General features: G+C 49.5%; 1 protein-coding gene across 1 annotated transcript in view; it reads left to right on the top strand.

The window, feature by feature from the left end:
- The first annotated feature begins 1,791 nt into the window (after nt 1-1,791).
- MSN (moesin) overlaps nt 1,792-14,404 on the top strand; it is a 46,737-nt gene continuing 34,124 nt past the window's right edge. Inside the window, exon 1 of the mRNA XM_075720414.1 lies at nt 1,792-1,848. Coding sequence (XP_075576529.1) covers nt 1,837-1,848 — 12 coding nt within the window. The 5' untranslated portion in view covers nt 1,792-1,836. The remainder of the gene's footprint in view (nt 1,849-14,404) is intronic.

The following is a 14,404-nucleotide window of genomic DNA, read 5'->3' as shown; positions in this document are numbered from 1 at the left end:
CTTTCCATCAACCAAGATGGCTTAAAGATTGAAAATGTTTAGCAGATTTGACAAGAAGACACAAATTCAAGAAAAATAGGAAGGTAGCTTTCTACTTTCCTTTAAAAATAAGACCTTAAATTTATTGAGAACATTTAATTTCCTTCTTCTGGACACAGGCTGTTAACTTTAAAAATAATTACTTTTTTTTTTTTTTTTTTCGGGAGAAAACAGGAGTTGGGTCACTGTTCTGTGGTTATGTTCAAAGTCCCAAACGAGATGAGGGGGGTTCTTTAAATCCCCATGAAAATGCTGGACCTCGATTCCCTCCACCACTGGTTCCAAACACAGACGGCATGGGAAGCTCTGGCGAGTGGTCTGCAGCCGGTCCTCCAACTGTTTTCATCCAGGAATTCCATCGCTCGCTGATACCACGCGTGTACGCTGGTGGCCCCGAGAAGGCCTGAAGACGGGAGGTGGCCTGCGGGCCGGGCGTCAGGGAGCCACAGCCCCTTGTGCTTTTGACGCCCCTGGCGCAGGGCGAGCGCTTCGGGCAGGGTGAGAGCCTGCCCGGCCTCGCCAGGGCCGGAGTGGCGGCAGAGCAGCGCCCGAGCTGCGCCCGAACTGCGCCCGAGCTGCGCCCGAACTGCACCCGAGCAGCGCCCGAACTGCACCCGAGCTGCGCCCGAACTGCACCCGAGCTGCGCCCGAGCAGCGCCCGAACTGCGCCCGAGCTGCGCCCGAACTGCACCCGAGCAGCGCCCGAACTGCGCCCGAGCTGCGCCCGAACTGCACCCGAGCTGCGCCCGAACTGCACCCGAGCTGCGCCCGAGCAGCGCCCGAACTGCGCCCGAGCTGCACCCGAGCAGCGCCCGAACTGCGCCCGAACTGCGCCCGAACTGCACCCGAACTGCACCCGAGCTGCGCCCGAACTGCACCCGAGCTGCGCCCGAGCAGCGCCCGAACTGCGCCCGAGCTGCACCCGAGCAGCGCCCGAACTGCGCCCGAGCAGCGCCCGAGCAGCGCCCGAGCTGCGCCCGAGCTGCGCCCGAACTGCACCCGAACTGCACCCGAGCTGCGCCCGAACTGCGCCCAAACTGCACCCGAGCGGCACCCGAGCAGCGCCCGAGCAGCGCCCGAACTGCGCCCGAGCTGCGCCCGAACTGCACCCGAACTGCGCCCGAGCAGCGCCCGAACTGCGCCCGAACTGCACCCGAGCTGCGCCCGAACTGCACCCGAGCGGCACCCGAGCAGCGCCCCAGCTGCGCCCCGAGCAGCGCCCGAGCAGCGCCCGAGCTGTGCCCGAGCTGTGCCCGAGCAGCGCCCGAGCTGTGCCCGAGCTGTGCCCGAGCAGCGCCCCGAGGCAAATGCCAGCAGCGGTCTTACTTCGAACGGCGCAATCGCCCAGAAAACACCATTTTTTAAAAAATAATGCTTTTAGCAAGGACCAGAAGTCCCGGTGACACCTGATACGCAAGTAGACTTCACCGTTCGGGGCTTCCTCGGCAGCGGGTTTGGGGCCGCTGGAAGCCCCCCGGCTGCTGCCCCTCGCCGCCGCCTCCGAGGCCGCTTCGCCCCCCCCCCCCCCCCGCGGCCAGGCCGCCCCCAGCCTGGACGGCGACGCCCGGCGCGGCCCGGCCCGGCCCGGCCCCCCTGCGCCGCACGGCCGGGGCGGGTCCCGCTCAGGCGGCCGGGGCGGTGGCCGCGGCGGAAGGCGGCCGGGGGCGGGCCGCGGCTTGCGGCGGGGCGGGCGGGCGCAGAGGCGCGGGGCGGGGTCCCGTTAGAAGCAGCGCGGAGCCCGCCGAGAGCCCCACCGGCGCCGGAGGAGCGAGCTGCCGTGCCCAGTCCGCCGGGAAGATGCCGAAAACGGTAGGTGCCGCCGGAGCGGGGCGAGCGGAGCGGAGCGGGGGGGCCCCGCCGCGGGGGCGGCTCTCGGCGGGGCCGAGCGGGGCTGGCTCCCGGGCGGGTGCGCGGGGCTGGGCGGGTGTGGCGGCGCCCGGGCCCCGCGGCGGGCGGGAGAGGACGGCGGCGCCCCGGCTGCCCCTGCCCGGCCCGGGGGGCTCTGCCCGGCCCGGCTGCCCCTGCCCGGCCCGGGGGGCTCTGCCCGCCTGGGCTCGCCCCGCCCGGGAGCGGCTGCGGCCGGCGGCGGGGCCCGGGAGGTGCCGGCGGGGCCCGGAGGGAGAGGGGAGTGGGGGCAGGAGGGAGCCCTGGGGAGCGCGGCGCGGGTCGGGCGGCGGGCGGGAGGGAGGCGCCCGCCCCTCCATCTTGTGCTCCGCTCCCTGGCCGCTCCCTGCCCCGCCGCGGCACCCCCGCCCGAGGGGCCGGGGCCCCGCGTGGGCCTCCTCGGGGGGGGCTCCTCGCACTCTGCCCCTGCTCCGGCGTGGGTCCCTTCCCCGGGTGCAGCCCCTCAGGAGCCGCCTGCTCCAGCGTGGGGTCCCCAGCCCTGCCAGCAAGCCTGCTCCAGCCTGGGCTCCTCTCTCCACGGTTCCACAGCTCCTGCCAGGAGCCTGCTCCGGCGTGGGCTTCCCCCGGGGTCCCAGCCTCCTTGGGGCACATCCCCTGCTCCGGCGTGGGCTCCTCCCGGGTGCAGGGGGATCTCTGCTCCCCGGGGGCCTCCATGGGTGCAGCTGCCTCGCCATGGGCTGCACCAGGGGTGCGGGGGAATCTCTGCTCTGCGCCTGGAGCCCCTCCTGCCCTCCTGCACTGACCTGGGGGGCTGCAGGGTCGTTCCTCTCACATATTCTCACGCCTCTCTCCAGCTGCAGTTCATGTACCGGTGTTTTTTTTTTTTCCCTTCTTCACTATGTTATCCCAGAGGCGCTACCACCGTCGCTGATGGGCTCGGCCTTGGCCGGCGGCGGGTGCGTCCTGGAGCCGGCTGACGCTGTCTCTATCGGACACGGGGGAAGCTTCTAGCAGCTTCTCACAGAAGCCACCCCGTAGTCCCCCCCCGGCTCCTAAAACCTCGCCACGCCAACCCGATGCGCCACGGCCGCCTGCTTGGGGTGGCTGGCTAAGGGCGCAGCGGGGCACGCGGCGGGGGCCGCCCCTCCTCTCTGCCATGGCTGGTGGAGCGGTGCCCGCTGCCCTCCCCGCCAGCGGGCATGTGCGCCCGGCTGGGCAGGGCGTGCTGGATGAAGCGTTCTACAGCCTGATGGGGAATTAATTAATTCTATGGCCGCCTCTCATGTGCTCTGTACAGAGGAGAAGTTGGGGTTTTCACAACTTGTAATTAGTCATCTTGAGTTGCTAGGGAGCCTTGTCCCAGCTTGACTCGAAGTATTTCTTGGCTGGAGAGATCTTAGTACTTCAGAAAGCCTGGTCAAGTCTGTACTTGACTCTCCTTCTCGCAGCAGGAGTTTGGTGACTAATGAGGAGCATGGGGTTTTTCCATTTAATTTCTCCTGGTTGGAGTAAAAGAATTGGTCCTCGCTGTTCATTGATAAAACAGGAAGGAGCAGGCTGGAAGGCTCTGGATGTTTCCTTACTGGGAGTGATCTGAAACGGCCTAAGAACATGTAATGTTTAAGCTAAGAGTCTGTGGTTTACATAAAGGAGAGAAAAAACCCCTAAACAAAAACCCACCCCTATGCAAGTGGAAGTTGAAATAGAATCCACCCTGATACTTGTTTTTTGTTTGCTTTTACAGATAGTTTAGTAGTATTACTTTAAAATAGATTTTAAATGCCTGTTTGACTGACTTCTGCTTTTCCTGCTGTCTTAAATGCTAGCTCTGAGACAACAGCTGGATTATTATTTTTTTTTAAACAACATCTTAAAAGGATATCAAACTCAAGCCACTTAAAGGTTCAGACAGTATTTTCTGAAGCTTTTGAAAGGCCTTTCTTCAAACATCAGCAATGATTAGTGAAGATTTACTTCCAAAAAAACCAAAAACCCAAGCCCAAAAGAGGCAGCAAGTTAAGGAAGATTAACAGAAGCGGCTCAGGTTAGGGGACTTCTGTGTAAAATGCAGTTGAGGCTTTTTAGGCAGAGGCTTTGCAGTTGTGACGAGTGACTTCTTTTGGTGTGAATCAGCCAAGGAATCCTGAGGGTGTTGCGGAGGCGCCTGTGAGGCAGGGTTCCCACTGACTCGGAACGTGACGACGCTGCCCGCGCTCCAAGGTGCTCCTTGCAGCCGCTGTATCTGCAGGCACGCCCTAGGCTGGATTCACGTTCTCAGCCTGCTGCTTTCTGGTTCTGACAGAGCAGTTCTGCTTTCAGAGCTTTTAAAAACTGGAACAGACAAAGAAATGCAAGCGCTTTGCTGTGACACTGTGTATTGCACACCGCAGATTCCGCAGAAAGCGGTTCAGATGTTTGGGCCTGTTGAGGTACAGGGCTGCAGGCCTCCTGCTGTATCAGCGTTTGGTTTCCTGCCCTATCTGCCCTAGTTGCAGACCCAACTGAAATAATATTTTAAACATTATTTCTTGAGCTGTGGTTTGCAGGAACAGGATATGCTGGCATAACTGTGTAATCAGTTCTTCATGTGAAAGAAACAGGGCTACTAGTGTGCTAGCTTAAGATTTGTTAATAGCTACTTAACTAACAAAACAGTAAAATGCAAGCGACTTTCCTCAATTAAGGTCAAATGTGGGTGAAACTCAAGCAGTTAGATGTAGCTATATGTGGGCTTCATCACAAAAATAAATCCATTGTGAAGAAGGCAGATGGAGGAAATGTTCCAGGGAACAGTTCTGGCTGGGCAGGAAAAACATTTGTGTCTAAAGTGTTTGGTAGCTCTTATCATTCATCTCACCAGGCTTACAGAACATGCTGCTGCGTGGCTGGAGCAGCAAAACCTGTTGAGTTCTGAGTCCCTACTTCTTGCTAAGCTGGGCTAAATGTTAACACATCTAGCTAGAGATTGCCATTTCGTTACATGAGGTTTGCTGCAAGTGGCACTATGCTTTGGTGCACTCTTAATAGGAATCCAAGATTAACTCTGGTAACCTTTGAACTGGTGGCACGTGATTTGCTTTTGTGGAGTGTAAATGTCTGCACAACTGGGGGGCTTGGTGGCTGGAGGCCTCGGAGGCTATGTAGAAAGTTCATCGTGGATCGGCCTGCTGATCCTGCCATGCTCTCCACAGGAAAGCTTCACTGTTTTATCTAGAGTGATGTAGTTAAGCAACCAAATCTGGTTTATAATTTTTTTTTGCTCTGAAAAGTGTGCGAGCGTAAACAGTTAAAGTGCACACCAAAGCGGGCATGTAATTCCCCCCCCACCTTGTATTGCTGAGGGGTGGAAGCGTTTGAGTGCTAAAATGTCTCTTGCAAGCCATTGTCGAGCTCTGAAAAGTCTCTCCACAGTTGAGAAGCCTGTTTATTGGCCATGAGTAGGCTCTGATCTCATGCTTACCGCCTAGTGCGCTGAGTCATTTCAGGCCGGGCAGAGCTGGAAGACACTCGGTTCCAAATCCTGGTAGAAGCGAATAAGCTGTCATGTTGATGGCCAGTCCAAGCCCCATAGTTAATCACTTGAACTTTAGTATTACAAAAACCTTCTTAGTTGGAGGAGTGGGAGGGAAAGCAATCTCTTTTTGTACCAGTCATGCCCATTTAGTGGGCTGATACTTTACTGTATTTTCAGCTATTAGAAAAAGCAACTTTTCCGTATCAGGATTCATTAACTATTTTGCCTATGAATGTACTGACTTTGTGGCTGTATGAATGGATAGGCCACTGAACTTGAACTGCGAGCATCTGTCGTGTATGAGCTGTGCATTCAACTGTTCTGCCACTAGGACTTGAGCAGTTCTGTTTTAGGTAACAGTGTTTACTCATTGTAGAGAAATGGATTTAATCAGAGCTAATCTCATGAATACAGAAAGCTTCAAACTAAGGTATGATAAAGTTTGGACACCTCATTGTATTAGCAGAACTAAGTGTTTCTGTTCAGAACATAAGTCTCTAGGTTTCTAGGGCAAAGTGTTACTGCAGAGAAAATCAACTTGGACAAGCATGAAGTTTTCAGCACAAAAGAATAGTAAGATTCATAGGTCTCAGCTCTATGATGCTGTTGAAGATTTTTTTAAAAAAGTCTTTTCTGCTGTCACTTTTTCCCTTAATACTTTCTAAAACTCAGCGTAGTGATAGCCATTAGGGCCTTCAGGGACCCTGTCTGTAGCTTAAATTGATGGTCCTGATTCCCAGTTGGACTCCAGAGGTCCTTGAAGCACATCTCCCTTTGTTCTTTGGAACTGTGTAGGTCTGGTTAGAAGAAAGGTAACTGAGAGACTGGGGTAGGTATTGGGAGAATTCTCTGGATAATTAGTTTCTTGATACGTAGTTACTTGCTACCAAATGCTGCAACAAGATGGCAGCTATGAGCAGAGTGCTACCCTTGTTTGGATGATCTTTTTTTTTTTTTTTTTTTTCCCCTTGTGGAATTTGTTAGAGGTCTTGAAAGCTGAGGGGTAAGGTGGACAGTGATGGAAACTGTGCCTTGTAATGGATGGACACTTTTGATGCCTTGGGTTTGGATCCTGTTGTACTATGAGGGAACACTGGAAGCATTCCAGATGCCTTCTGTCTTATCTGAGGACCAGCCCTTTGGTGTTACATCTCCTCCTCTCCCTCGCTCAGTATAACGTGAGAAGCTTGGCAGCACTGATCAAAGTTAGACAGGCTTTGGTGTGACACGGGTGCTAGCTTGTTAGGCAAACCCAACCCATTGTACCTTTCTTCTAAGACTATCAGATACACAGAGTTGCTGTAAAAAGGTGTGTTTGAGAGCTCTCAAAGACCTTGCTTTATACAGAAGTCTGTGTTGGCCCTGTTGGTGAATTCCAGATGACTTGGTACTTCAGAAGCAACAATAGCTAAAACTTGCTGAGTGTACAGTGGAACCAGGTAAACTAATGGACTGGTATATGATGAATTATCTGTAGCTTTATACCTACCATGGGGTTTTACAAACCAGGAAAGGCCTTTACACCCTAGCTTGTATTGTATTCATCAGCTTTCTTCCTAGATTCTGCAAGAATAGCAAGGCTTTACCTGTTGTGCAGGTAACACAGGTGGTACTTCTGGTCCTTCTATATTAAAGTTAAACAGGGTGTTTAAAGAATACCATTGATAAACTAGTGTTCACTTTGTTTTTACATGCTGGTAAAACCTTGCTTCCCCTTCTTACGGCAAGCCTTGCACCTAACTGGTAGTGTGGTGCAGAAAACATCGGTCATGGTGGTTTCAGACTGTGGTGAGCAAGAACTGTTCCGAGTGCCTGATCTGAATTGGTAGTCATGATCCAGTTCTTAAAACTTCAATGTGACAGTGCTAGGCCTAATAGTGCTTATTACACCAGAGGTTCTAGAAGATTAAACGTGTTAGTCGGGTCCTTTCTTTTCTTTTTGACCTCTTGATTTGTTGCTTGAGGCAGATGAGCGAGAAGCAGGTTGGTGAGGTGCACACAATAAAAGGAGCCCAAGGAAAGCTTTAGATCTGCTTCCTCTGCTATAAGAATCCTATGGGGAAAAGAGTGCCTAATATCAGGGCTTGGTCACCACTCCTTGCAAATATCCTGTCCCCTTAACATTTACAGGCAGTACCTTTTTTGGACCTGCAAGGGGTTGCAGCACTTTCCTTGGGGTGACTCTGCCTCGTCTGATTAATCACCCCTGAAGGTTAATTACAGCTCTTGCTTTTCTCGTGAGGATAGTTCATGACATGTCTTAATATGGACTCCTTTTTTTGACAGGAAATGGCATCGCTGCCTCTAGAGGAAACTTGTTTCAGTTGTTTTATGCATAATGTCTGGTTTGAAGTGAAATCCTCCTGCACAGAGCTCACTGAACTCCCTAGGTAGCTACATGAAAGCCAGCTGATAAACTGGAACCGGATCATTCAAATGCCTTCTCTCTTTGCTTCTTGTGCAGCTGGGTGTGCAGGGGGAGCAGGACCCTTCCTGAGCTGCTGCACTCGGCGTGTCCCTGCTCATCAAGTGGCACTTTTCACAGAGAAACTCCTCTGCGAGAGGTAGCTCTGGCCCTGCTCCAGGTTGTAAAGGAAACTGACTAAAAGCTTCCTCTGGCTACGTCATCTCCTGGACTCTTTCCTGGCTTGGTGCAGCTCAGCCTTATTTGGCTGACTTCTTTTTTTTTTTTTTTTTTTCTTTCTTTCCCCCTTCTGTGCAGCGAGAGGGCCTCCCTGAATTTGCACAATAAAGCTGTTATCTGTGCTTAATCGCAGTTCTGAGGACTACAATGGGGTCTGCTTGAAAAGGAGCTCCAAGATCTCAACACTAACTCTCGAGTACCCTGCCCAATCCTGTCCCTCCTGGTGTCTTGTTTGTCTGTCTGCTAAATAATTATATTAGAAATCAACATCAGCCTGCGAGGAGTCTCTGCTGTTGCAGGCACACTATTGGAAAAGAGGAAGTCCCTGCCTGCCCAGGAATAATCCAGGGCAATTAACTGATGTAAATGAAGAGCACTAGTAAGCAGCCAGTTAATTGCTTGCTTTTCCCTAGGGGTGTTTGGGAACAGCAGGAATTTGCATAGTGCAGCCAATAATACTGCATCAAAGGAGTTTGTTTGTATCCCCTCTGAGACTTCTAAAGCAGACGGAATTCTCTAGGTTCATGGAAGGCTACTCTTCTGGGCAAACTTCTTTGTAACGCTTCTGTGGCTGTTTCTAGGTGGAGTGTTCAAGTGTTTTGGAAGCTGTGGGCATAAAACCCACCCTTCTGACTCCAGTAGCTAATGCTGACTCTTACTGTGATGTTTAAAAGATTGTGCAGCAAATACTTGGCAGGGATGTAGGAAGAGACAGTCACTGGCAGACTTGGTGGTTATAAAACCACAGGATCAGCTGCAACTCTTTGGAGGTTTAAAACCTGAAATTGCAGAAGTTTGGGCCTTATATTGACGAGACAATTATGGCCACAGCAACTGTGGGTGCACACTAGGTGGCCTAGTGCTGTGCGGCTGTGAAAGGGTATCGTCACTCGTATGGATGTGTGATCCTGCAGTGGAGCGCTGGGGCAGTCAGAAGTTCCTGGCCTTTGTATAGCAGCCTGTTGAACTTGTATTAGATAGGGAGAAAACACTCTTTGAAGAGGTTTTTAATGGTATGACCCCAGCAAAATGCTTTTTCCTAGTTATTCCAACATCTCTGAAGCTGTAGTTGTTCTGAAGAACCTCTTAAAAAATACAAACTTTGGATGAAGGAACGATGTTTGGTTCTCATCCTATTCCCAGGCTAAGAAATAAGAGCATTTGGCCATGCTAGGTTTCTCTCTGTTTGGCTGCTGCTGGTTGACGGATAGCTACAGACAAAGGCACAGGGGTGCCCACAAAGGCGGAATGAATGAAAAAGCTCCGAATGTGATCCGCTCTGTAGAGAAACATGTGATTAGGGAAGAACGAGATGATGGACTAGGAGGGGGGAAGAGATGGGCTCCGTTCTCTGCCAGCAGTGATTCTGTGTAGAGAAAAATGAAATCTCAGAAGAGATCAGAAAGAGGATAACTGAAGTAGTGAATGAGAATGGCATGGCATGGGTGCCCCAGACTGATCTATACTCTCTCACGAGTTTCTAGCACTGTTGCTCAGCTTGTTTGTTTCATAGAGGAAGGCTGCTCAGGAGAATGGGCTTCACTGTACTGGAGCGTGAACACTATAAAACGGTGGTTTGGGGTTTGCTTTTTTCTTTTTTTCTTTTTTGCGGGGTAAGAGAGGGCTAGGTCTATGTTGGAGAATCTTGCGTGCAGCATATTGGAGAACTGCTATTCTGCAATTGTATACCTTCCTATGTTCTCCAGGTATTTTCTTTTTAAAGCAAAACTGATGACTTCCTGCAGCCATGAGCCATTCTTGTCCATCTGGATATCACTGATTTGTCGTCTTCTCCTCAGTAAGCCCTTATGACTCAGAATCTTTTTCCTCTCTGGATTGGGAGACCTAGTTATGGTGGGGAAATGACTAAGTACAGGAAAAATCTGCCATCGCAGTCCGATCAATCACTTAGTCACACCATTTAATAAATGTGTTTGGTTTTATGTAACACAGGCTAATAAAGCATGGAATTCTGGGCTAGATCTTTCCTTGCCGTAGCTTTTAAACTGTACTGAACTTGACTCTCCGGTATTAATTCTGTGCTTGGTTACAGTGCAAAAAACAAGCTGCCAGACAAATTATTAGGGTGAAGTGTCAGGGCTCTCAACATCCCCCACCCCCCAGAGGTGTGGCTTTCTGTTCATAATGTCTCTAAGAATAGTAAGGTATAATTTTTTTCACCCTCTGAGTATGCTATTCTGGAATAGTGAATTAAAAAAAAGTGTCTATTTCCTCAAGACACTAAACGTCTTTTCATGCTGGCTGCTGCATGGACAAGAGGGTTCTGGTTGCGTGGGTTTTTTCTGTATTAAAATCCAGAACTTGATATCATTGTAAGATGACTGTAACCCACAGGACTTGCAGAATGACAGCAAATGGTTCTGAATGCACTCTGTAAGGAAGTAAGGCAGTTCCACTGCTGACAAATTCAAGCAATATCAAATTGCCCAATAAAAAAGTGGTGATACAAACCCCACACAATACTTTGTGGTCCAGTACATCTTCTTATGTGAAAACAATCCTGTTAGTCCTATTAGTGTGACAACTCACTGGCAACCTTGGAGTTCCAGTTAGAAATGATAGAGAAGGAGGGATTTGTACATGTGTATTAAAAGTAAGGGTTTACTTACTGATCCATTAAGCAGACACTTGAATGAATGGTTGACCTGTTCGTATGCAAGTTAGTCAGAGGCATATGGCATAGAAGTCTTTGTATAGACATCTTTCAAAATGCTTCCTCCCTCTGTGCAAGAGGTGGTTCTTGTAGAAGTTGATCAATGGTGTATCTGTGCAGGAAAACTAAGAACTGGTGCTCCAGATACACCTCTTTTTTTTTTTTTTTTTTTTTTTTGGGGGGGGGTGGGGGCATCAGCAAAGTAATGCTGACCATTGGTCAAGAAAGGGTCAGCAAAACAAAATTTTTCATAAAAGGGTAATAATAAATATGCTTAATATTTATTTCAATTGCATGTAGAAGTTCTAAATTGAGCTTAAGCTAATAGAAAACTTCTACTCATCCTTCCCCTTGTATTAAACAAGAATTTTCATCTGCCAGTGTGTTGGATATTGGAGGCGTGGATACAGTTTCAGATATGCTCACTTAATTTTCTTGGTGAGTTTCTTCTTGCTTTCATATTGTGTGTTGAACATACAACTTCAAGGTTGTTAGAGTAGCTTTCTAAAGGTGGAAACTGGAAAGTTAAAGGTTCTTTCTGTAGCCTCCTTCAAAGGAGATGAAGTGTTTTTCTGTCTTAGGATGGGTAAGAGCTTTTAACTATTGAAGAATTCTGTCCTGTAATGAAAGTACTTTCTGTTCAACATGCCTGCAATATACAAATAGTGTTTTTTCTTTTTTCGTTGGGCTCTGAAAGAAATAGATAGTACTGTCCATCACAACTTGTACTTAGAATAGAATATTTCAGTGGGAAGGGACCTACAGGGATCATCTAGTCCAACTGCCTGACCACTTCGGGACTGACCAAAAGTTAAGGCATGTTATTAAGGGCATTGTCCAAATGCCTCTTAAACACTGACAGGCATGGGCATCGACCACCTCTCCAGGAAGCCTGTTCCAGTGCTTGACCACCCTCTCTCTAAGGAAACGCTCCCTAATGTCCAGTCTAAACCTCCCCTGATGCAGCTTTGAGCCATTCCCACGTGTCCTGTCCCTGGATCCCAGGGAGCAGAGATCAGCGCCTCCCTCTCCACATCCCCTCCTCAGGAAGCTGTGGAGAGCAATGAAGTTGCACCTCAGCCTCCTTTTCTCCAAACGAGACAAACCCAGAGTCCTCAGCTGCTCCTCAGGACATTTCTTCCAGCCCTGTCACCAGCTTCGTTGCCCTCGTCTGGACGCATTCAAGCACCTTAACCTCCTTAAATCATGGGGCCCAGCACTGCCCACAGTACTCAAGGTGAGGCCACACCAACGCTAAATAAGAGCGGGACAATCCCCTCTCTTGACCGGCTGGTCGTGCTGTGTTCGATGCACCCCGGGATGGGCGGTGCCTCTTGGCTGCCAGGGCATGCTGCTGGCTCCTCTTGAGCCTGCTGCCAGCCAGCACCCCCAGATCCCTTTCTGCGAGGCTGCTCTGCAGCCACTCCTCTCCCAATTTAGACTTGTGCCTGGTAGTACTCTGGCCCAGGTGCAGATCCGGCATTTATGCTTGTTAAATTTCATGCCGTTGATGATTGCTCAATGTTCCAATCTGTCTGCATCCCTCTGCAAGGCTACTTGGCCCTTAAGGGAGAGAGCCAACGGCATCTCCCAGTTTGGTATCATCAGCAAACTTGCTAATGGTGCGTTCAACTTGTGCATCCAGATCATTGATAAAAATATTGAACAGAACTGGCCCTAGGGTGGAGCCCTGAGGAACGTCGCTGGTGACTGGTTGCCAGGCAGATGTAGCTCCATTCACTGCAGCCCTTTGAGCTCTGCTGTCGAGTCAGTTCTTCACCCAGCGTGCCGTGAACCTGGTCATCTCACACTTGGACAACTGGTCCAGAAGGATGCTGTGAGGGACAGTATCAAAAGCCTTATTAAAATCCAGAAAAACTACATCCACCACCTACCCCTCATCCATTAGGTGGGTGACCTTATTGTAGAAGGGTATCAAATTAGTTAGGACTTTCCCTTTGTGAACCCATGTTGACTGTGCCTGATGATTGTGTTGTCCTTTAAATGCCTTTCAATAGTGTCCAATTACTTGGTTAACCTAGTTAATATCTGACCAATAAAAGAAATGGTGAGCAAGTCTTACGAGGAGCAGCTGAGGGAACTGGGATTGCTTAGTCTGGAGAAGAGGAGGCTGAGGGGAGACCTTATTGCCTCTACAACTACCTGAAAGGAGGTTGGAGTGAGGTGGGTGTTGGGCCTCCCAAGTAGCCAGCGATAGGACGAGAGGAAATGGGCTCAAGCTGCGTCAGGGGAGGTTTAGATTGGATATTAGGAAAAATTTCTCCATGGAAGGAGTGGTCAAGCATTGGAACAGGCTGCCTAGAGAGATGGTGGAGTCACCATCCTTGAAAGTGTTCCAAAAACGGGTAGATGTGGCACTTGGGGACATGGTTTAGTGGGCATGGTGGTGTTGGGTTGATGGTTGGACTGATGATCTTAGAGATCCTTTCCATCCTTAATGATTCCTAGTTTTTACTTTCATTAAAAAATAATCCAGCCACCAAGCCAGGAAACATGAAATTAATTATTACTCTTACCCTTGATTGGTTTAGTGGTGGACTCGGTAGTGTTAGGTTAATGGTTGGACTGGCTGATTTACAGGTCTTTTCCAACCTAAATGATTCTATGATTCTATATGTCAAGAAAGCGGAATTGCCTAGAAAGCTGGATGGGTTGAAAGAAACTTGCTTCTATTGTAGCTTCTTGTGCAGTGGAGACAATAGAATACTCAGTATCTAAGCAATACCAATGTGCAAAGTTGTGACAGTTTGGTTTGGGGGGGTGTGTGTGGTTTTTTTGTTTGTTGTGTTTTTTTTTTTTTTAAAAAAAACCCCAAAGTTATCCTTCAGGGATGATACTAGAGTATATTACTTATATTCGTATGTTCCACAAGTTTTTGTTTGACAGCACTCATTAATGGAGACACTGCACAGCATGCATAAGAAAGTTGTTGCTTTTCTAGTTTACCGTTTGTAACTGCTGTACGTTACATACCAGATGTTAAGATAGCTCTGTGAGATGAGATGAAAAGCTTAGGCATCAGTAACTATTTTGCTAACATCTGGTTATTTCACTTGCACCTACATATAGATATATATTAAGGAAACTCAAAATCACTTTTGAAAAAGTGGACTGGTTTACTTCATTTGTTTTATTGGGTAGATAATGAGAACTTTAGCTGAGATGTATTGAATCCAGTGTCTGGCTGTACTCAGTGCTCTGCGGCTAGTTACCCTCAGTGAAAAATCAGAGCTTACCTCAAGCTGAGAAACCTTTCTTCTATTTCTGAAAAAGTGCTGTGTGAGCAACTGGATTTTTGTTGCAGTATCTGTATGTTTCACCAAGGAGCACTTGGGTGTGAATTTGTTTGCATTGGTGAAATACAGGAAGCAGAGAGCAGTAAACGATTACGTTCTAGGCAATATCCACAATCTCCTAGAGAACCAGAAGCTGCTGTATGAATGAACTTACCCGACTGCTCATTTTGTGCGCTGCCTCAAAAGCTGTAAGGTTAGTAGTACTTGAATAATGGGGTCAGAAAAGGCTAGTATTACTTAATACGTGAAAGCTCCGAGTCCGTGGTTGGGAAGGTGGTGGGCTTTGAGAGCGTTCTTATTCAGCACCATAAACCACTTTATCACTAAACTAAGAAAATACTTGCATAAGCAATGTGTCTTAGTCCTCCAGC

Source organism: Pelecanus crispus, chromosome 13 (assembly GCF_030463565.1).
Source record: "Pelecanus crispus isolate bPelCri1 chromosome 13, bPelCri1.pri, whole genome shotgun sequence".
Taxonomy (NCBI): domain Eukaryota; kingdom Metazoa; phylum Chordata; class Aves; order Pelecaniformes; family Pelecanidae; genus Pelecanus; species Pelecanus crispus.
The sequence above is the reverse complement of the archived record's forward strand: the minus strand, read 5'-3'. Positions and strand labels throughout refer to the sequence as shown.